Source organism: Catharus ustulatus, chromosome 1 (assembly GCF_009819885.2).
Source record: "Catharus ustulatus isolate bCatUst1 chromosome 1, bCatUst1.pri.v2, whole genome shotgun sequence".
In the NCBI taxonomy this organism is placed as follows: Eukaryota; Metazoa; Chordata; class Aves; order Passeriformes; family Turdidae; genus Catharus; species Catharus ustulatus.
In genome coordinates, this window is record NC_046221.1 from 143,632,945 (window position 1) to 143,656,014 (window position 23,070).

The 23,070-nt window shown below is 38.6% G+C and overlaps 1 protein-coding gene across 1 annotated transcript; it reads right to left on the reverse strand.

Moving 5' to 3' along the window:
* Positions 1-1,417: 1,417 nt before the first annotated feature.
* On the reverse strand, positions 1,418-22,087 carry EIF3E (eukaryotic translation initiation factor 3 subunit E). Its single transcript, XM_033061758.2, has 13 exons — positions 21,946-22,087; positions 20,156-20,270; positions 17,135-17,252; positions 13,970-14,012; positions 13,423-13,527; positions 11,344-11,469; positions 9,798-9,922; positions 8,965-9,091; positions 6,920-7,021; positions 6,119-6,228; positions 3,249-3,351; positions 2,654-2,788; positions 1,418-1,579 (listed from the first exon to the last, which is right to left on the reverse strand). The coding sequence occupies exons 1-13, from the start codon at positions 22,033-22,035 to the stop codon at positions 1,541-1,543; spliced, it is 1,338 nt and encodes a 445-aa protein (XP_032917649.1). The 5' UTR covers positions 22,036-22,087; the 3' UTR covers positions 1,418-1,540.
* Positions 22,088-23,070: the final 983 nt, after the last annotated feature.

Sequence of the window (23,070 nt, forward strand, 5' to 3'; positions counted from 1 at the left end):
CTTGTGTAGGCCAGCTTTCTTGCATCACGGTTATAGGGCAGCAACAACCCACTTTTAGCTGCTTATTGCTACCACTTCTTAAATTCCAGTTGCTCAGCCAAGGAAGAGACCTTTGAAGGCCAGAGTCCAACTCCCTCCTCAAAGCAGGTTTAGGTCTGTCAGGGTGCTGAGGTACTTACTAAATCCAAAGGTGGACACTGCATATCCTTTCTGGGTGACTTTCTAGTGCCTGATTTCTTCTAAGTAATAGAACTAAAAATATTGTTATTCCCACTTAAATCCAACTGGATTTTTCCCATGTTTTAATTTGTGTCCATTGCCAGTGATCCTGTCTGCAGGCAGCTTGAAGACTTGTCTTGATGTGAATCTTCCCACAGAAGGGACTGAACACAACAGTAAAAACTGGTCTTAACCTTAAGGTTGAACATCACTAAACTGTTTCTCCTTTCCCAGGCAACATGCAATTCCAGACAATAAGCAGGAGTGCTGGTAAGCTAAAACAACTTTACACCTGTAGATGAATCTCAGAACTTAAGGAGTTAAGAGGGAAACAAGCACACACAGTTGGAACAAGCTGAAGATGAGTCATCGGTGTTTCCCCTCAACCTTCAACAGGACACCGTATGCAGCAATAGTGCCTCTTCCTTTCCAACATCCACACTCACCTCTATGCTTATTCACTACACTTGACAGATCAGAAAAAGAATCTGTGATGTTCTCTTAAAAACACTAAGGCAGCGCAAAGGAGCTAAGGAAATCCAGGCAAGTGTGAAACAGTAGATGAAACCCCAGAAACTTACAAACCCCCTCCAAATTCCAACAGTTAAGAGTTTTGTTCCTTTATGTTTGCATTATTAATCTTCAGAACTTCAAATTTTAAACCATATGCAGCTCACTCATCAGGCCTTTTTGTAATCCTCCCTCCCCAACAAAAATACTCCAGAAAGTTTCGAACACAGGGCAAGATTAAAAATAGGATTTCAAAGAGGAAAAATTCTGAAGCATGAACACAAGAGGTCTACTCATATTATTCTACATGTAGGGTATGTTAGGTTTCCTAAAAGGTACTGGTTACACATGCCTTTGCTCTTCCAAGCTGCTTCTGTAACAAACAAAAACACAGAAGTGCATAAAAAGATTTTAGCTTGACCATACATCCAAACATGGTTTATTTTTTTGTAGCATAAACTTCTAATTTCTTTAAATTGCAATGTTCACAATAGGTAATAATCGATAAATCCCTGCTTCCAAATTCAGACAGCCCTGACAGCAAAAGCATCCTTTGGTACAAACAAACCTAACACAACTAATATCCTAAATTTTGCAAAATGTGATCAAAAATGCTGTAGAATACTATAATGTTAAGAAGTCCTTATATAAGATAAGAATCTATTTAAATCAAACACACACACACTGATAAAAGTAGCCAATTTTATTCAAATAACATTAGCTCTAACACATAATTACTTTTCTCAAAAAGGTTACATATTTATGTGCTTTTTAGTCAAACAAGCAGATTTTTCCCCATTGTAGAAGTGTTTCAATAGAATCCAGAGTCCTGAGTAGCCCAGTTAGGTGCCTAAAAAATGAATACAGAAGATTAGAAGAAATTAGTATATTAACTAATACTTGCTGAAATTTATAACATGAATTTAAGCAGTTCTAATACTGTACATGGATATGAAGTGAGAATGTGGCTAATAATGAAGGATACTTAAATGATTAAAGCAAGTGTTGATATAACAGACACACATACTGTCATTGAGATGTACAGCTAGAGTCCTCCAAGCTAGTAGTTTCAAAAAGAAGTTCTAGAAGATCCAATATAAATCTAAGAACAATTTTTCAGCTATATTTTTAAAACAATGTAATGGTACATAAGTTTCACACAACTTCCCATGAACAGAATAAACTAGTGCACCACTGCCTGTCCAACTTCCACCAGTATTTCAGCCAAGCACTGAGGAAGCACAATAAAACTTTTAATGCTTAAGCTCTTTTACTGTGCGGTTTGTTCTGATTTTTTTGGTTTGCTTTAAAGATGCATGGCTGGGTCTCAGAGCCATCCCCATTACAGTGCTGCTCTCCCTCACAGAGCTTCCCATATTGCAATGTGGAGGGAATCAAAACCAAGTGATCTTGCCAACGTACTCATTTTCACTGGTTTTACAAACCTTTCAATGACTTTATTATATTTTCTAGAATTTCACTAAACAGGTTTAACAGTTAGGGTTTTGTAGAATTCTTCTTCCATGTTCAAATCTTAAGCACCATTCATTCTTCTTTCAATACCACATATGCACCTACAATAGTTTTGAGTACTCACTTGGAAAAAGTATTTAACTACTTTTGTGTCACACTCCATAAGCTGCCCTTCACAATCACCCTGGTGGTGAAGGAGACCATTTAAAGGAAGCAGAGCAGCAAATGACAGAAACAGTTATACAACAGAGTAAAATCTAATGATAAAGAGAAAGGCTGAAAGAAATCAAGAACCACTGTCTAATTCTCACTAAGTCTTTCCCAATGTAATTTCTAGCATTAGAACTAGGAGTAGGTACTCTGGTGAATTAAGGCATAGTTTAAGAGTTACACTTAAATTTGTCTCATAAAAAACACAGCAAGAATTCAGAAAAACATAACTTATACCAACCTCAGATCTACCACTCTGATTCAGTTTCTTCTCAATGTTCATAGCCAACATTTGACTACGAAAAGACAGGCTTTTGGTCTTCTCAATCACTTGTTGATAAGGTGAGACTGCATTGTTGCCCATGACTACATGGCCCTAAAACCCAGCAAAGATAGAACAAATTTAACAATTGCTGACAGCATGACAGGATTTTTAACATAATACTCTGCTTTTAAAACTTTCACAGATCTTAAAGAGCAAAACACAATAAATGAAATCTACTACAGTTTATCCAGGAACAGAAAGTTTTTATTTCTACTGTTTTTCTTTGCCCATGAAGTAAGAAAAATTTAATGAAAAACTCAAGAAATTCACTTGGATCCATCTGGGTTTAAACTGAAAGAGAGCAGGTTTAGATTAGATTACTATGAGGGTGGAACAGGTTGCCCTGAAAAACTGTGGGTGCTGCATCCCTGAAAGTGCTCAAGGCCAGGCTGGATGAGAGGCTCTAAGCAATCTGGTGTACTGGGAGGTGTCCTTGCAGGGGGGTTGTAACTAGATGGGTCTTTAAGGTACTTCAACAAAAACCATTCCATGATTCCAGGCACAGTCTTACCAGTTTTGAATCCAATTTGGCATCTAATCGTGCATTTCGAATTAGATTGACAATCCATCTTTCCGCTTCTTCAGGAGTCATATTCAGTTTATCTGCCAACATACTAAAAGATAACCAACTTATTAAATGACAAAATAGAATCTCTGATGCTGGTAAACATAACAAGGGACTATGGAACACAAGTCAAACCAACACTAAGTATGACAGTCCAATATTCAATAAATACCGCAAAGCTGGGAAGCTTTATTTTCATTTGACTGAAATGACCTTAAAAATTACATACATGCTCTCCTGGCACATCTCCCACCCCCACTGCAAATAAGAAATTTATATTCCAAAGTGTAATGCACTCATTCTGAGCTACACCACATTGCTTTTAAATCTTGACCTGCACAATTTTCCTATGTTCCTATTAAACTACGTTTACACAAGCGTTCTTAGAAAAATTGTCATTTAAGTAATTTCCCTATTAACATAAAACCACCATCATCATTATTTAAAAAATCCAACCAGCAGTCAAGAAAGTATAGACTAATTAATCACAAAAAATTTTTAGCAAAGAAACTTCACTCCAAAGTTACAAGACCCATGAGACAGGGCTTGGTATAAAAGATATGACAGATACACTACGCTAAAACTTCTTACAACTTCAAGGAAGAAAGGTGAGGGAGAACAGAGAAAGGAAAATTCTTAATCAAACAAGCACTCTTGTCCAGGAATAATTCCTCCTAATAGTGTTTCCTGTGGCTTTCCAGCTAACTCCTTCAGCTTCCTGCTGGCAGTTGGCTCATACAGGGCATTTGTAACGCTCATTCTTCCATCAGCTTTCAGACTAAGGTAACAAACATGAGGTAAGGGCTACAAGCATGACTAAAAAGCCAGCTGGATACACTGAGTTGCACAAGAGGTCAATTTCTCACCATTTACAGAATCTTGCCTAAACATCTTTTTCTCCACCTGCAAAAGCTATTTTCTTCTTGATGATTATTTGCATCGATACTTTATAAACTATCAATCACTAGCTGATCAACCTGGCTGGACTTCTATATACACTGCTTTACACACCTGTCTCTCCCTATAAGGTCTTGATCTCTCTCTCCCAACCATAAAAGCAAATTCTATTTTTTTCCACAGATAAACACGAAGCGAATAGGAAAAAACCCCAAAGTAACTTTAAATACTGGATTTACACTGACTCAATCAAAATAAGACAATAAATGGGTAACAAGTGTTTGAAGTTGGCAAAATAAGAAGTAGTAAAATCCAACCCAATTGCTACTGTTCCAGTACACCTTTTAATCTGAGTTTGAATGAGAAATTATAAAAGCAGAAGAGAGCAAAAGACATCAGGGATGGAAATTTCTGCGGAATACAATCACTTTATTACCCCAATCAGTGATGTCAAGCATTTGACTTGAAACAAGAAATTTTAAACTGAAAGTATACAGGAGTGGGTGTAATTCTCACATTTCTCTTTTAGAAACCTCAGTAAAATTTAGATAAATTCCCTTCCAGAAAAGAAAGCCTACTGCCACTACACTGGGGATTAAGCAACCCAGCTTTGGGATTACAGCATGGAACCTCCATTTGTGGAGACAGGGCCCTTACTTGTGGATTCTTGACTGGGCAGCATAACTGAATACTGCTGTAGGACCTGCTGAGAGCTGGAATTGGGTTCACAGGATTAAACCAGATGAATTCCAATCTACAGCACCTACACTTTCCTTTTTCCTTAACAAAGACCTCATGAAATTGGAGGGGAAGAAGGCACAGATTTCTAGAGAATTGTGGAGGCCCAAGGCCCTGCCCTGGAGGGATGTCCCTTGAATGGGCTGCAATTAGCTCATCTCCACCCTCCCCTGGAGAGATGCCCCTTAAGTGGGCACATTCTCCCTTATCAAGGTGAACAATCCACAGAGGCTTCAGTGATCCCACCATGCCTTAGTACCCATGTTAATCCTTTGTAACCCATTCGTCTTTCCCCCTTGCCACTACCCTTGCTTTCCCCCATAAAACCCCAGTTTTATCCCCAGTTCTCCAGGGAGTTGCTGTCCCTGGTCCCCTCCGCAGAACTGCTGGGTAATAGAATCTCTGTGGAATTGCCATACAACACTTCTGTCTCTCTGTCCCTGTGTTGGCCTGGGATAGCCTCACAAGCAGAGCTGAAATCACTGAGCTGATCTCACTGAGAGCTGATCACTTGCAGCCACAGGCCACAGCTTGCTGAGGTTTATCTGGTGGCTAGGAGACCTTCCAGAACACCCCCTCAGAAGGCAGGACCCTCTCTCTGGGAAGGTTGGTGGCTTTCCAGGTCAGACCAACAGATCTCCCTGGATCCCCCAGCTGCCTACTGAGAATCATTCCAAGCCAGAAACTATGAAGTATTTTGCATTTATTACTAGCAAATAATTTTATGTTCTCCTATAATATAAACATTTTACTACCAGCTCAGTTGTATCAGAAGTGTTTTTTTTAAAAACTAAAGTGTATTCTTAACAAACATACAGTATATATACAGTATGAGGTCACCAGGACTTTGGTGACACTGGGTATGAAGGCTCCCATAAATCCAGTAGAGATCCCACTTAAAACCATAGCAGTTTTAGCTTCAAAGTACTGCTTGTTTGGGGGGGAGGGGGGAAGGGGTGTGAGGAGCGAGGTTACTTTGAAGTTAAACACAATAATTAAACTCTGAAATATAACTGTAATTCAAGTCCATCACAGAGTTATAAAACTAGAAAGAACACTATCCAAATGAGATTTCAGTTAGGATTTAACCTGACAACTGAATACTCCTGAAGCCTGCACTGTTTTTCAAACTGTCCTCCATGACTGATTCTCTGAATTGAGGAATGAAGACATTCTCTTACCCAATGCTGATGCACTGATGGATGCGACAGAAAGTCTCAAATATGAAGAGACGGGCATTCTCAATGAAGTCCTCAAGGCACGCCACTAAGAAGAAATCATTCACAAGCACCTGCAAGCGTAAGCAGAAGAGGAACATGGGAGTAAATCTGAGTACAAGTTTATTGGTAAACATTGCCAATAACTAAGAGCAGCCCTCAGCATACCTAAAACCACTATACATATACAATATACCTAACAACACTTTACTATGTTCGAAGGTGTGGCAAAAAAGCTCTAGATTAGCAATATTTTCATTGTTTCATTGTTCAACATCTTACTAAATTTAAATTGCATACAACCATGATCACTGAGGTCTGACTCAAGAAGAGAGTAAGGTCATAGCTTGACTGAAGGTCAAACTCTACTGCCATTCGAACTATTGAAGATCCTTTCAACACAAAATTTGACTGCCCACTCATCTTTCACAACAAAAGGCAAATCTGAGCTTTTCTTCAAGCATTTCTCTAATGGAAAACCTGAAGCTCAGCCAAATGCATGATTACCTATTTGCTGCTTCTTCTAGAACATCTAAAATATAACACTATTATAACATTAAAGCAATATTCTTAACAGTAAGTCACATTTAAGTGTTACAAAATGAGTTGTCATAAAACCCAACACCACCCAACCAGGAACTAAAGTTTATCAGAAAACACTGGCAATGGAATCAAACACCACTTCAAACAAACTAGTAGCCCATTGTGAATTTTAGGGGTCTTTACTTAAAAGAAAAGGAGTCTTATAAATATTTTAAGCCTTACTGTTTCACACTCTCTCAGCTTCTTCTGCGCTCCATCAAAATCAAAGTTAACATACAAGCATTCCACAAACTCCGTGATAGGATCCCTGTATGTGTAGGACTCCTGTCAAAAAAAGAATTAGGAACAATATCAGAAATTAAGACCATGGGGTCACTCAAGTAATCCTTATAGTCTTTAAAAAATTGATAGTGGAAATAAGTCCGTATATCACCTTAAAAAAAAGCTGAACTTCCCAATTGCTCTTTATAAAAGCTATAGAAATGTGCTTCCTCCCAAATAGTCTGGTTAAACAACCAGAGGTGTAGTTTCACCTTCAGCATTTAATGCTGCAAACTCTGGGTTAGGAAAGTGCCAAGAGACCAGAGCAGTCTCTGTATCAAACCTCCAAATTTCATAAAACATGATAGAATAGTCTTCTTAAATTCTGTTTTCAAAGATGACTCCAACACCAAATCCTTCATGCTTTAAACTGAAGGATTGTTTGATTTTCATGGTCAACAAACTTTCTATATACAAACTACTTTAATTTACTTTGGTATTACAGAAGTTACTTGACTTTCTCAGTTACAGGCACAGACGACACTACATCTACATACAGTTGTGTAAATTCCGACGTAACAAAAAATCCCTTTAAGTGTTTCTAATGCATATTTTAAGACAGCTTAAATCAATATGTATCAATATCTGCTTTAGCATACAGTAAGAGCAACAGATAAAGGGAATTTCCAAGAGAAATTTTTCTTTATGGATCAAAGTTATTTTTTTCTTCCCCAAAGAACTGCATTTACAATCGCATTATTTAGGTTTAAAATTCAGTTTTATACATGATTTTCACAGTAGAATTACACTTGTTAACCATTATTTGCAAAATGGTCTTAAAACAAGCATCTCTCAGTTTCAAACAAACAAACTGCTTACCTATCAGCTCAATATTTGCAAAGATGTCGCAAGTATAAAAATCTTATACTACTACTAGAGCAGTATCACATAACTTATTTCACACCTATAAAACTTCTACCACATCATCATTTAATATCATGAATCATACAGAGTAGAAGAGTACTATGAAATCTGATATGTGATTTCAAAACCAAAGCTGAACTTAGTATTTTCAAAAGGAATACTGCAATGGTGTGCAAGATGAAACAAAAGCAAGAAGTTGTCAAATGTTACACACTTCAAGTATTAGAAATTCATATTAGAAGTTCAAAGTTACAGATTTTAGATAAAGATAAAAGATGAGTCATAACACCACTGCTTGATTGCTGATGCCACTTTTTGTGAGCACTAGTGCTTAAAAACAGATTAAGTTGTGACTACAATTTGATCTTTGCATGGACTGTGCTTTGCACATGTAGGTTCCCAAATCCTTGCAGTGGTTATAATTGATTGCTAGCCTACAGTAACTGCACTGTCATTTTTATATATATTTATATATATATATATATATATACACAGAGATACAATGTTTATAACTCACAACATTATCAAGTGTTTGAAGTGTATTGGTTTGTATACAAGTGGCTTGCTGATTTGAGATAAAAATCTGGGCCACAACCCTGTTGATTGCTACCAAGCACCTTTTTTATTGCTCTTCTCTATCTCCATCCTCATGTGACTGTGACAACAGAACCAAGAGAATGCCCAAATCAACATACACAATTCAGTGGTTCTGAAATGTAAGAAAGAACCCTTATTCATACAGCAGTTTATTGGACAGATAGCTGAAAAAGAATCAGATCCAAAGCCATTTACATCTCACTGAATTTTCAGCATTTAATAATATAGAAAGAACTGGGTGCATGGTCTACTGCACATATGTGTACATACACTGCTCATGTACGTGAAAGGAGAAAAAAAAAGATACTCCTTCCTCCCGCTGACTGATATGCATTTTACTTCACTAAAAACTTTCATTGACAAAAACAGGTATCAAAATACTTCAAATCCTAACCCAGGTACACTACTAGAAGAAAGTTATCATGAAGTCTCCTTAAAAAAAAAAAAAAAAAGAGGCAAAAAATATCAGATAGTGCAGCCCTTACCTGCTGAATAACCTTGACTAGATCTTTCAGCACTTGTCTACGTTTACGAACATCCTTATTTGTTATGACTGCAGTAGTCAAATATCTGAGGATATGTGGGCACATTGTCTGAATTGCATTGAGATACCTAGAAAGAAAGAAACACAGGTAAGATTCAGAATGCAAAAGGTACACTGAAGTTTGCTGATGACACTAAAATGGGAGGAGCTGTTAACTCCTCAAAGGTAGAAAGCCCCTGCAGAGAGATCCTAACAAAGAAATCAGAGTGCTGGACAATCACCAACTGTACTAAGTATAACAAGGGCAAGTGTCTGATTCTGCATCGCTAACAGGGCAGCACTGGATCTATGCACAGACTGGGGAATGAGATGCTGGAGAGCAGAAAGGGATCTGAATATGAGTCACAGTGTGTCCTGGCAGGCAGGAGAGCCAGGACAGAATTGTGTCTTGGTGGACATCAGGCACAGAATCACCAGACAGACAAGGGAGGGGATTGTCCTGTCCTGCTCCGCACTGGAGCAGTCTCACCTCAGTACTGGGTGCAGTTTTGGGTGCCACAACATAAGAATGGATGCTCTCTGATAGCTTGACTCCTAAGGAGAGCAACAAAGACTGCTAGATCTACATATAAGACAATCTTCTCACAAATATATAGTGTTTAGATTCCCACTTTTAGTTTGGGATTTCCCTCAAGAATCTTTTAAAATAGCTTTTTACAAAATCAGAATAGAGTAATACCTTCACCCTGCAGCCCTAAGCTCTGTAAGCTTGCATATTCATCACTTGCCTTTCATTTGATTTAAAGAACCCCCACAGAGTACAACACAACTTACTGTGGTTGATAGAGAAAAAGGTCAATGATGTTGTCTCTCCCTTTAGGATGATTAAAAAACACGAACAAAGACCAGTGGATGAGCCATGTTCTTTGCTGAAGAGACTGCAGCGGAGAGCTGACAGACTAAGAGAAAAACGTAGCATTGGTTCAAGTCAAACACAACACAAAGTTTGCCTGAATACTAATCCATGGAAACCTGCAATTGCTCAAAATTTTGTGATTTTGCATCAGTTCTTTGTAACTGTCATCACTCTCATGCTGAGTTTGAACTCCAACTTTTAGTAGATTTATCACTGAGATGACAAAAAAGTTATAAGCAAAATAAATTTTCCAGTAATATATTCCAAACTGTGTCCTGAAATTTGCATTTCTTTTATTGGCAAGAGCAGAAATTTTAGATTTCTTAGCTCTCCAAGACCACCATATTAACCTAAGTTACTCCCCCCCTTCTTAATTCTGAATTCCTTGCACTCCCTCTTCAGATCAGAGTAACTTTTTCACCTTCTACTGTTTTACTTCCTCCCTAAATCCTCACAAGATTTTACATGCTATAGACCCTCAGACAGTGATGAAACTCTAAAATCACTTTCAGGAAAAAAAAAGTCATTATCTTTATTTAAACCTGCTGATAATGGACAAACAAGGGTTCAGCTCCAAGTACTGGTGTGAGCTCCAGATTTCAATAGCACTTCCAACAGAGTGCAAAACACAGCAAGGATGACATGGCAAGTAATCCTCACTCCAAAGAGCCTGACAATAAACTGCTATGATTCTATCCTAAAAACAAATTTTGGGAGCTTAATGAACAAGTCAAATGGTCTATTATAACCCTACAGAGAATCATAAAGACAACAAAATTACAGAAGAAAATTTGTTAACTAATTATCTGCCACACAGACAAAGAATATGTGGGGTACAGAAAAAAAGCCCTGTTTTTAAAAGACTCTGGTTCAGGAGAGTAAAACTTTCACATCTCTGTTATGCCAGTGAAGCTCCACAAGCAGAAAAGATGACTGATGTGTCCCTAATGGCACCAAGTTGTTCTGAATTTGTACTGCAGCTCCATTCTCCCCTTAACTTCTTGGACTCATCTGAACACAGGAGACAGCTGAATTAGCTGAAAACTGTTTCCAAATACAAGCTGTCCTGCACTTGCTGTCAAAAACACTGTCTTAATGAGATAACATGGTTTAATTACATGCATTTTATTCTTTCCAGGAAATCAATATCACAAGTACCTGAAATTTAAGCAGCAATTTCACACAATGATACCTTGCCCTCAAACACATCCTTAAATTTTTTTGCTGGAAATATATTTGAAAATATAGATGAGAACCAAAGGTGTTAAGAAGCAAACAATTTGAAAAAGAATGTTTCATTATTTCTTCATGAGCATCCTTCAACTATCCCACTGCCAATAAGAAAGTGTCAAGTGAAAAGGTGGTAACTTACTCCTAAACAATATTGCAAGTGATTCATAATAAAACTTGAGTAATAGCACCTCTAACCTCTCACCTTGCTAAGATGTCCAAGATTTTACTTACATTATTATCTATTGTCTCCTTTAGTCTTGTAAGATCTTCCATGGCTGCATCCCAATTCTGCATCAGGATTTCAGATGCCAGTTTTCCCCAAAGAGAACTCAAAGCATTTCTGTCTGTTGCTGGAACCTATGCTCAACAATAGCAAAAGTCACACTCTTAGCATTTTGCTAAAAATTATTACTTCCTTTTAAAATTAAGGGGTATTTTCTGGCAGTATTTTTGATTTACAAGATATCAATTTTGCATAGTCCTAACTCTAACTCTCCAAACTACATGGATTTTTTGTTTGTTCATACACAGTTCATACACAGAAAAAAAAAAAGTAGTAAAATTTCTTAAGCAGAAACTGGGAAACTAAAGTTGAAAAAAAGAGAAAAACAATTGAGCACCAGATGATACACAAGTCCCTAATTTACTTTGGGGTTTTTCTGATTTTTGTGTTCCACACAAAAGAATGCTTCTAAACTAGTAAAACAAGGTTATTACAAGGCAGGCTCCTAAAGAACTCATAATAGTAGGTAACCACCTTTAAAAAGTTAGTATTCCAAACTTTTCCTGCTAATGCCTTGCCCCAGAGTGTACTTGTTACAGAAATGTCCAGCGGAACTGCAACTTTGCAGCAGGGAATCTGCTTCCTGGAAGGGTAGTCCTAAGGTCAAGCTGTGTTAGTTTTACATAGGAATGAATTGCACTATGTCATTCAAGATGTCAAATTCTGTTCTCAGACTGGTTACAATAGTTCTTTCACAGACTACATTTCATCACACAGGGCTTTTAAACAAATCTTCTCCCATCAGAACTAGTAACAGAAGTCTTATACTACACTATCAGCACAAAATCAGTACTTCGTTTTCTGAGGTTACTTGACATACAAGAACATAATGCTATGCCCAGAAAAAAGGCATGAAGAATTAAGGACAGTCACCCACAAGCTTACATATATAACTTTCATGTCCCCTCTTGGCACATAAAAAGAACTTGTAACACTCAAAGTCAGCTTTAGCATCAAAATTTAGATTAATAATTCCACTCATTCCTATTTTAAGCCCTACTCTTCTAAATAAAGATACATTTTCCTATTTTTCTTCTTTAATTACAGTCAATTACTGTATTTTTTGTGGTTTACTCTAGCAGTATATCAGAGTTGAGATTACTTTTAGATGGGAACAGAAACTAGCAAGGAAAAAGCATCATGGTACAAATCACTACATTTTCAGCAATCACTGCACAAATCCATGAGATACTGCCTTACAAACTGTGTATCTTCCAGGCAAGCCAGGTGCCAGTTTAGTAGATACTGAGCTGAGAAGGTTCACATGCTCTGTGCTGGTTCCAAGCCACTTAGAGGTAGCTATACACAATAACTGCTTTTAGGTACTGCAGCTGTTCCAGCTACACTATCTGGATTTTCAAGCAGTTACCTTAAATTTCCATTCGTTAGTAAGGCAGTATGTTCACCGACCACCAACAATAAATTTACTGTGCCCAGATTCCTACAAGACATCAAATCTTGATTCTCAAAATTCACTCCCACCAGGAACAAATGATCTGAATTACAACAAGATGAAAAGAGTTGCTTCACGGACTATGGATCTGGTTCTACATATATCATCTGAGCAGTCTACATTTCACAGCGAGAGGACTTAAACTCTTAAATCCATCACAGAATTCATAGGACAGATGAGAGCTCAGATAAGAAGCTGGCAGTTCACTATTACCACCAATTACATTCAATTCACCTGCAAGCTTTTCGCTGCTGCTGACTACATCTGTGCACAAAAATCAAGTACTCTTAAAAACAAGTATTCATTTCATTGTACTCTATAATCAAATGTTACAAGACATACAAATTTGAAGAACACTTCTGAGTTCTACTTGAAAATAACAGAATTTCTGAACAACAGTGATGATTATTAACCATTACTGTAAACTCTGGCATACAGAATTGCCTCAAAAAGCTATAAAGTATTATATGCTAAGAATGAATACGGACCACTTACTGGTTTAAGTATTTCATTGAAAATAACACCAAATAAACAATCCAAAAAACTAAACCCCAAATCAAGAACCAAAACTTACCAGAACCCTAAAGAAGTAGAGATATTCTGCAGCTCCTGAGTAGTTGCCACACTCATACTGGAATTTTGCATACCTGTAGAGTGTATCTAGGTACTCCTGCCTAAACTGGAAAGGAATACAATAAGAGTTTTTATTCACCAGGAAAAAACCACACTGCCACAAGCCAATTTTAATCATAGAGTAAGAGTTGAAATCTGTAGCTTTTCAAAAGACATTGTACATAGGACAAAACAATAGAAAACTATTATACTCTTAATCCATGCCATGGAATGAAATTATACCAATACAGGAAAAAGGTGAAATCTTGCATTACAAAGTAAAGCACACCTAAGTTACACAGGTGCTAGCACTAAGTTCCAGTTTTTTGTTTGTTTGTATAAAAAATAAAAGTTCAAAGGATTAAATATGTTAGTGTTAGGAATTCTGCCTATTAGTTACACTGATAGGGGACAGGAAAAAATGCTAAACCATACTTGGTCAAGATTCTGTAAGCTGTGAGGAAGGTTCAGTGGACAGAGAACTGAATTCCAGCAGCTACAACACTTACCCCATGCTTCTCAGCTAAATAGTCAAACAGCATCCGACCATCTCTACAATAAAAGGATAGAAAGCACTGTTTTTACAAAATAAATTGATAACCACCGTGCAACACTACACAACGCAACACAATTTTAAAGGTAAAGGACAAAAAACTGAGCATAAATTTAAAGTAACATTCCTCCACTTGTTCAAAAGCAGCTGCAGAGTCATCTATTACTGTGTCATGAAGTTTAAAAATCTTAAAATTATTCTAATTTTAAGTAATGAATGCCACCTGCCACAATAACTACAGTTAAGAAAGAGTGGAGGGTTGTTTTGAATTTGATAGCACCCATAGTTCTCAGTATGAAAGTTAAATTCTGAATTAGAGCTCTTCCCGCTCTCATGTTCCAATTTCAGAGCAGTTACTCTGGACAACCTTGATTTTGGGAAAAAATGGCAAAGACCAAAGCAAATAAAAGTAGAAAGGAAACATCCTACTGTCAGCACTGAGACAGAGTGGGTCACAAGAATATCTTTACCACAGCAAATATGTACAGAATACAGAACCACAAAAAATAATCATACTAGTAAGTTCCAAACATCTATGATCATGTGATCCCATCTCTGAAGACTGCTCTTTTAGTCTCCAGGAGGCAAGCTGTAAATTCCCAGAGACAAAGATACAGTAACAACTGTACTCAAGAACTATTTTCCCATTTACTCTGAAATGAACTGACTGCAATGATACGAGTCTGTTTAATTAGAACTTATGGTACAAGATTCTACAAGGAAATGGTAAATTTGCCAAGTGAACCAAGAATGACAATCCTCAGTCTTACGTCTGAAAGCAATTAAATACTCCCATGGATTTGTTCCAGTAAAACATACTTTAAGGATGAGCAATACTGACTATCACTCTCTAGTTTTAAAGTCAAAATCCTCCAACAGTTGCTTAGAGAAGTGAAGTGTTTTGGCTTATTCTTTAAAGAACTTCTACCTGCAAAATCTCCTTTACACACTATTTCCCAGAGTTGGATATTCCAAACAGTGCCATCATAGATCAAAAGTCATGATCTAAAGTCCTGACAATATGCAGTTATCTGAATTTGACACAGATTAAAAACCACCAGCAGAAATTCCCAAAAGAATCGAAACTTTTTCCTTTTATCTACAGCACACTACTCAGTCTAGACAGATGTGACATATTTCAGCACAATTCTACCCATTACTATCTAACCCAAACAATCTGGATTAGAACTACAGCTGAGTCAATAACCAAACCCAGAATTTCTGAACTGTGAAGTTTCCAGACACTTTACAAATCATATACCAGTTCTAAAACAAAGCTTGATGCAGATGAGTAGTAGTACTAATATTCTCTAGCATTAGGCAAGCTGTATTTCATGCATTCATTGACTCCTGCTCCCAATCAAGGCATTTCCAGTTTGAAGTACATTCTATTGTCCAACTTCTGTGAATCAAAAGCCAAGTAACAGAGCACATTTCCTACAAAATGCTAGCCATCTAGTAACATTTTTCTAGGCAAATTATTAGTAAAAAAATTGGCTGAAGGCAAAGAATTGGACAAGACCTCTGCATGTTCAATTAAATTTATATAGTTGTGGAGGAAGACTTTTCTTTAAGGTAGGCTCAATTGCCATAGTAACTGGAACTTTGACTTTTAAAGTTATCCCTCCAAAAGCAAGTGACCCCTGGCTTTACATAATCACAAGTCATAAACAAATGCAATTTCTTTTCTTTATGTGATTATCGGACATGAACATCCATTCTGAAATCAGATACAAAGGGAGTTTAGTTAGTTAACAATGTTTTTACAGCAAAAGCTTAACTACATTCTGGTGGTACCAGGATAGAAAATGAACTTCTCCTGACATGCTGCAAAGCTAACAGTTTTCACAACTCCTACTGACATCTTGTTTTGTGTGTGCATTGAGACGTAATACACTGCGCCTCGCCATTTCTGCACACCGACCAAGATCTAAGTTAATCTATAACAAATTCTGAAAACAATGTGAAGAGTGGAAAAAAACACAGGCAAGAAAAAAAGCACGATAATGTGTATTTGAAAGAGTAAATTCTAATCAAGCTCCTGTCCCTTGAGGGATACATATTCTTCAGGGAGTTTGTTCACAAACAAATGTATATTCATAGAGAAGATTTCTGCAGGCTAGAAAGAAGTTTGTACATTCAATATTTTTCTAAGAAATTCCAGAAGTAATGTTACAGCCTTCCATATCACTGGATGTATAAAGCCTGCCAACAGTAAATCCAAGTACAGGTTTCACCTTCAAGTTAAGTCACAGGTTCTCTCCGACACATACAGCAGGCTCTAGTTAAAATTTTAGGGCAGGTAAGGGTGAAGGGATCCAATTAATATTCCAGTTTTTCCAGACACATTTGCAACAGCAGTAAAATGATTCCTATGTAAAGGAAGCAAGGAGCAATTTATGCCAAACAAATATCAGCTCACCTCTCTACTGAAAGTGCAGTTACTCCTCAGTGACTTCAGCTGAACTCTTTCCTACAGAGCCCACTTCAAGCTTAACCACAGTGAAACCCTGACAGACCTTAGATACAGTGCGCAGACAAACTCATTCTACTTTAATTACTCCCACAAGAAAATTAGAAGAAATTGGATGCATCTTAGAAAGCCAATTATGAGCACAATCTTCTACGAACAAGTTGGAACATTTTGGGGGTAGAGTAAGTAAGAGGGAAAAGGACAGAACACCCTAAAGAAATGTGCTCCGAGGTTGAAAGGATGCTCATCCACCAGGTCTCACAGACTAATACAACACTCCATAATCTTTTCTGGAAGGCAGAAAAGAAAATATGAAGTGTTCCAGCTTGTATTTTTCCTCAAAAAAACCCTAAATCAAATCAAAGCCAAACAAAAAAGTGCCTGTTATTGGATTTCACTGGATGATGACTGTCACTTGTACCAAGTTGATTCACAAACATGCAATCAATAGATGTCTTCTGCACATGAGGGAAAAGCACTGAGAAGAGCAAACTATGTCAAGCAATTTCAATTACCTGAGCACAAGCACTACTTAAATACTGTATGAAAATAAACACGTCCTGCTTGCAGTTACTACACAGAAAGCACTCTTAGCATCAACACTTGAGGTGCCAACAAGCCATCCTGACAAATGAGGTTAGAAATTACCTAGTGGACTGCATTTGCCTCGTAGTCTCTGGATCCTCAAACATCTTGACAATAGGTTCCGTTTCAGCTTGAAGCTGCTTCAGCTGCGCAACAACAGTTGTTCTTTTCTCACGCAAAGCTGAGCACACAAACAAAAAGACTTTAATAAAATGCTTCAAATTTTTACATGAACCAACCTGTAACTACATGGTGCTGACACTTGAACACATCTTCCCAATTCCTACCTCACCTGTCCTCTCAGTTAAGTCTCAAAACCCAGTTGGGGCATAACAATTCTGTAACTTAGAAAAACTTGTAACATTTGGTTCTTCCCCTCCTGTGTGGAGGCCACCAGAGAACAGGTACAGCTGGAGAAGAGTCTGTATTAGACAAGGTATCTTCAGGCTTCTACTAAAGGAGAAACAACCTTTATTCAAGTTCACTTATTCCAAATAAACTTGCAAAAAAGCAAAGAATCCAATGATACCACAAAGACTGATTTTCTTCTGACTGATGATCAGGTTCTGAAAGAACATTTAGAGCATACTTAACTAAAAATTGACAGGAAAAATTTCAAGCAGCTCAACCTGCAAAACCTGGATTTGAATACTCTGTGCTCAATGCAAACATTAGGCCCTTTATGAAAAATTGTTAGAAAATTCAACTAAGTTGTAGGGTAATTATTTTACACAGACCCCAAATCCCTCACCAAGTGCTAGCAATGCAATGAAGACTTAAACAAAATTCAAAAAAGCTTATATGCTTAAAAAAAAAAAACCCAAACAAAAAAATAGGAAAAATCACCCTGACATCGGCTATGTGATCCAAGAAACATGTGGGATCCGAGAAGCCAAGACTAAATCCCAGGAGATAAATGCAGGAAACAGTGAAAGTGAGCCACACACCAGAACACTCAATGCCATGGTGAACAGAGTTGACATTTATTTCATTATGTGACTACACAGATATTCAAACAGGACATCCAAGGTGGCTAACACCATAATGGTGACCAAACCTAAATACAAGAACAACTTGCCTGACAGGAAGTGTTCCAATAAGGAGAAATTATCTCCACCTTCAGCTGACTCTTGAGATTATAAAATAGGAAGAAGAAACAGATGAAAGAAAAAATATTCAGATGACTTACTAAGAACACGACAATGTTTTCCTGCGACATCTCCTGGGTGTGTAATTGTAAGTTGATCTCATGGAAGACAAGACAAAAGCAACTATAAATTGTGCAGGGACATTTCTAATTTTAGCCGTGTAAGTGAACTTAGTTTTGAGTACTTTAAACAGTGAAGTCTTAAAAAAATATAGTGTAAACTTCTAATGACTTCTAGTGATTCCATAAGTAAGACCCTCCTGTCTATGCACACATTCTGATAAGCACTGACACAAGAAGACACACACCAGAAAGATCTCAGAAGTTAAGGCCTTTGCATAGGAAGCTGTGCAAGCAAGCACTCTGAACAATGGACTCTGTGTGAAAGAACTAGCTCTGCTTATGTTAACTGAGTAAAGCTACAGATCAAAAAACAGTAAGTCATACAAAAAAAGACCCACAACAAACCAAAGCCTTGCCAAACTGATGATATAAAATCTTAAGAGATGTAGTATTTTTCTTATACTCTTTTCAAACAAGTGTGGAAATTGCTGGTCTTTAATGAAGGTAGAGCTCTCCAAGGGAGCAAATTCATTCAAATTTCTTGCAGCTGTGACCTTATGAAGTTATACTCTAAGGAAATCAGCTTAAGTAACTGGCTATAAATCAGAATTCTGAAGACACTTGGAGTAGTTACTTTGTGGAAATCTGCTAGAATTGCTATTTCTTGTGTTGTCCGCTTTAACATTTTACTCCTTAATTACTACTGATAACAGTAATTTTCAACAGCTCAAAAAGGCCAAAGCAGGGAAAGAAAGAGGACTATCTATTCAGCTTTGAGGTTTATTTTATAGCTTTGATACAGCCTGACTTTTTTAATCAGCAGAACTGTTAATAACCTAAAGCTATTATTACAACTGTTTCTTAGATTACACAAGTGAAACCCTCTGGTTCTCATTACATGTTACAAGTCCCATGTGTCACAGTACACGTGCCCATAACACCTAAAGCTAGCACAGACTTGGTCAAGACATCGACTCCAATGTCCATAAGCCTGTCAATTCTCTTCCTCCAAAGAGGTGAGCGGCCATCTCTGCAGCTTCAAGAGCCTGAAAAGAGCAAGACCCAGAGGAAGAATGCAACAGCACCCAAGTATCTTCCTCCTAAGATGCAGGCAGAATAGACTGCAGTCCCAATAGCTAAGAAAAAGGTGAAGAATTCCCCAACATGAAAAGAAGATGAGAAACAGGAACACAGTGGATATTGAAGGACTAGGTCAGGAAGAAACAAACAAAATTAAACACCCAACCTATTAAATGAAAATAACTGGAAAAAAAAACTCCTTAAAATCAAAACACCCAGAAAGGATGGAGATTAGACAAAGGCTAGACAATCTACTTTTCTCACCATTCCCAAAGGCTCCTTCAGATGACAGAAATTTAAGTAGTAAACAGAAAAGCTACCAAAACCATGGATAAGATAGTAAGAGATCACATTCATTATAATCTTGAATTTACTTTCTTCTAGAGAAGCAGCAATTTTTGTATTGACAAAACCGAGGAAAACACACATTTTTAGAAACTTGTTTCTCTTTCCAAAGGAAAAAAATCACCAAATGACACCAAATCACTGTGCAAGTGTTTGACAAATGAAAAGCTAATCCAACTCCACTAGGCCACATCTCTAAAAACCTTGAAATTACCAAATCAGTATAGAAATACTTAAAGAGGTCACACAAAGGTTATGTTCCTGACAGACCAACAAACCCAAACTTCCCAGGACTAGGGCATTCTCTTTGCCCCAGTACTGCACATCCTTTTGGTAACACCACAAACAGTACCCTAGTTTTTGAATGCAACAAGCAATTACCACTAGTTATTTATTACTTTAGACAGCAAAGTTAGAAAACAAGTTTTGCATCTAAATGAGCAGCTTACCATGAGGAATTTCATCAGAGTAAAGATTTTTGTACACATCCATGGCAAAATCCACCATGTTGGTATCACTAAGGAGATCCAGTTTTCCTTGGAGCAGTTCTTTTTCATTGTATATCTGAAACAGGAATTATTAAAAGACACATTTGAATACTGTTGAAAAGTTTCAAATCATTATGTGGTTACTTTTATGGCACAGTTTATGGACTTCTGTACAATTGAATTGTTTTGAATATCAAATCTCACAGCTCTATCATTAAGAGTACTTAGTATAAAACCTCTCTACATTTTCAGTCTTGGCAAAATACCAACTATTTCCTGCTATCTATGAAAACAGGTACTTCAAAACCTGATTAGAAGTAACATTACTAGTCTCTTAACAGGAATAGTAATTCCTATTGCAAAAATACATGCATATTTTAAAAAACAAAAAAACCTTAATCATGCTTTTATTTCAAGTAACTGAATATTTTCCACAAAATAAAATGCTGAACAATGAGGAACAGTTAAATTATTTAAAGTGGATTTCAGAAGAGATGCACAAGATTAAAATTACAATTTAACTGTACTGCAGATTACTCTAAAATATGTTGTTAGGTCTATACCATAAGAACAAATTTAGAGTAGCTATGTAATTGGATGGTGTACTTTTAAACTTTTAATTTTTTTTTTTGAGTTCATAGTCCATCATTCAGCAGTGAGTTGCAAACTGCTGTTAGGTGTTGAAGATATAGGCAACAGCCAAATCCAGTGTATGCCTCAAAAAACATATTTGCACAAGAGCAGTATGACAACTCACTCCACCACATTTGTGGACATCTCAGATATATAATCTACAGAAATCTAATTCAGGTCTGAACATCGTGCTGTTCAAAACTAACAACACACAACTAATTGTTCAATTAACTTCAGCCGACATAAAAACGCAAATGTAAAAGTGCCCCCAATACGGCAGGCATTAAGCAAGCTCCACAGGTGAGACATGACAGCTGGTTAGGTCTCAGTGCACACATGGCCCATCAGTTCCTTTCTGAAGGCTAAAACAAGACCTACTTTACATTCAAAACTTATAGAACTTCACACATTTTGCTTCCATTTTAAAATATTTTAGACTGATGAAAGTTTAGTCTAAAGTATCTAAAGCACTCGTCTGAGTTATCTCCAGCATTACTAGGTTCTTTGTAGCAATATAAATTAAAATGACACAAAAGACCAACAAGGAATAATTCAATAAGGGACTTATATTTTTTTCCAACACAAATTTGTGACGACAAGGGTTTAAAATTAAAACTAATTAGTAACAGTGGCGTAAGCACACCGACCGCCCTGAGCTCCGGCCGCCGGACGGCCCGAGCACCAAGAGCCGCGGGGCTGTCGAGGGTGTCCCACAGCTGCGAACCGTGGCTGCAAGGGAGAGCTCCGACTTCTCCTTCCTCCGAATATACACGAGGGAAATGCACCACACCAAATCGGAGGAAGGAGAACGCGCAGGAATTCTGTGCAGCCTCCCAAGCGAGGGGCCGAGGAGCCGCGAGCGCGATCAAGGAGCGGCTCCCTCAGGCCTCCTCCCGGCTGTGCTCCCGTCCCTTCCCGGGCAGCCCCACACGCTTCGCCCCCCGGCTCACGCGGCACAAGAGCCTCGAGCTCCTCCCTACGGAGGCTCCGCATCTCCCACGGGCCGCGCCCGGCCCGCGCAGCGCCCAGGCCCACGGGAAGCGCCGGCAGCTGGCAGCACGGCCTGCCACTTTCCCGCTGCCGCAGGAGCCTTTCCCACCCTTAGGAGAGACACGCACCTCCTTGACAGAGAGGAATTCCAGCAGCGGAAAGACCAAGTGCCGGTCCAAGAAGTGCGCGATCCTGGTGGTCAGGTCGTACTCCGCCATCTTGGCGCCGGGAGAGAGGAAAGGCAGCGGCGCGACGCGGCTCTTGTGGGCGCTGCGCCTGCGCGGCCCCGCCCCCAGCGGCGCGACCCGGCGCCTGCGCACTGGGGCCGGGGGGGGCTGGGAGCCAGAGATGGGGGCGATACCGAGCCTTCCCTTCCCTTCCCTTCCCTTCCCTTCCCTTCCCTTCCCTTCCCTTCCCTTCCCTTCCCTTCCCTTCCCTTCCCTTCCCTTCCCTTCCCGCTGCTGCGCCCCAGGCGGCTGCAGGGCCGGTCCGAGTGCACGGTGTGGGGGCTGGGGCAGGGCCCTGCTCGGGCCTTGCGTGGGGTGAAGGCGGCGGTGGAGCCCTGGTCAGTCCACTCGATGGAGTGGGATTTCTGCGGGGGTGAGGTGTGAGTCCAACCCCCACAGTTTGTGCGTCGTCTGTGAGCTTGACTTGATCTAGGGCTAATCTGGTAATGACAATCTGAAAAGGGGTCCAAGCTGCCCTTGGCACCAAGTGAGAAGTTTGTTAAGGTTGGTCCATGTTGGCCGCATTTCCAGGCTCTCCATGGTGAGGCTGTGCCAGACGAGACGGGAAAAAGGCTGGGGAGCTGCTGGACAATGGCTCACGCAGGGAAATCCAAGCAAGTGCAGAAACGTATTTCTGAGTTTAGCAACAGAAGTGGAAAAATCAGTAGTGTTGATGATAACTCGCATGTTACTTGTAGTGATTGTGAGGAAGCACTGGTGCTGGCTGCCCAGGGAAGGGTTTGAGTCCCCATCCCTGGAAGTACTTAGAAAATGTGGATGGGACACTTGGGGATATGGTTTAATGGTGGACTAGATCGTAGAAGCCTTTTCTAACCTGAATGATTTTGTGATTCATCATGTTAACTGACCAGATAAAAGGTTTCTTTTCCTGCTACACTTTGTAAGTTTTCTAGTGATTTTTGTCAGGATGCACGGTTGAGTTCAGTAAGTCAAGCCTCATCTCTTCTCATAAAGCATGACTAAAATCTTTGTCATAAGGAAACTTTTCTTTTCATGAGCAAAAGC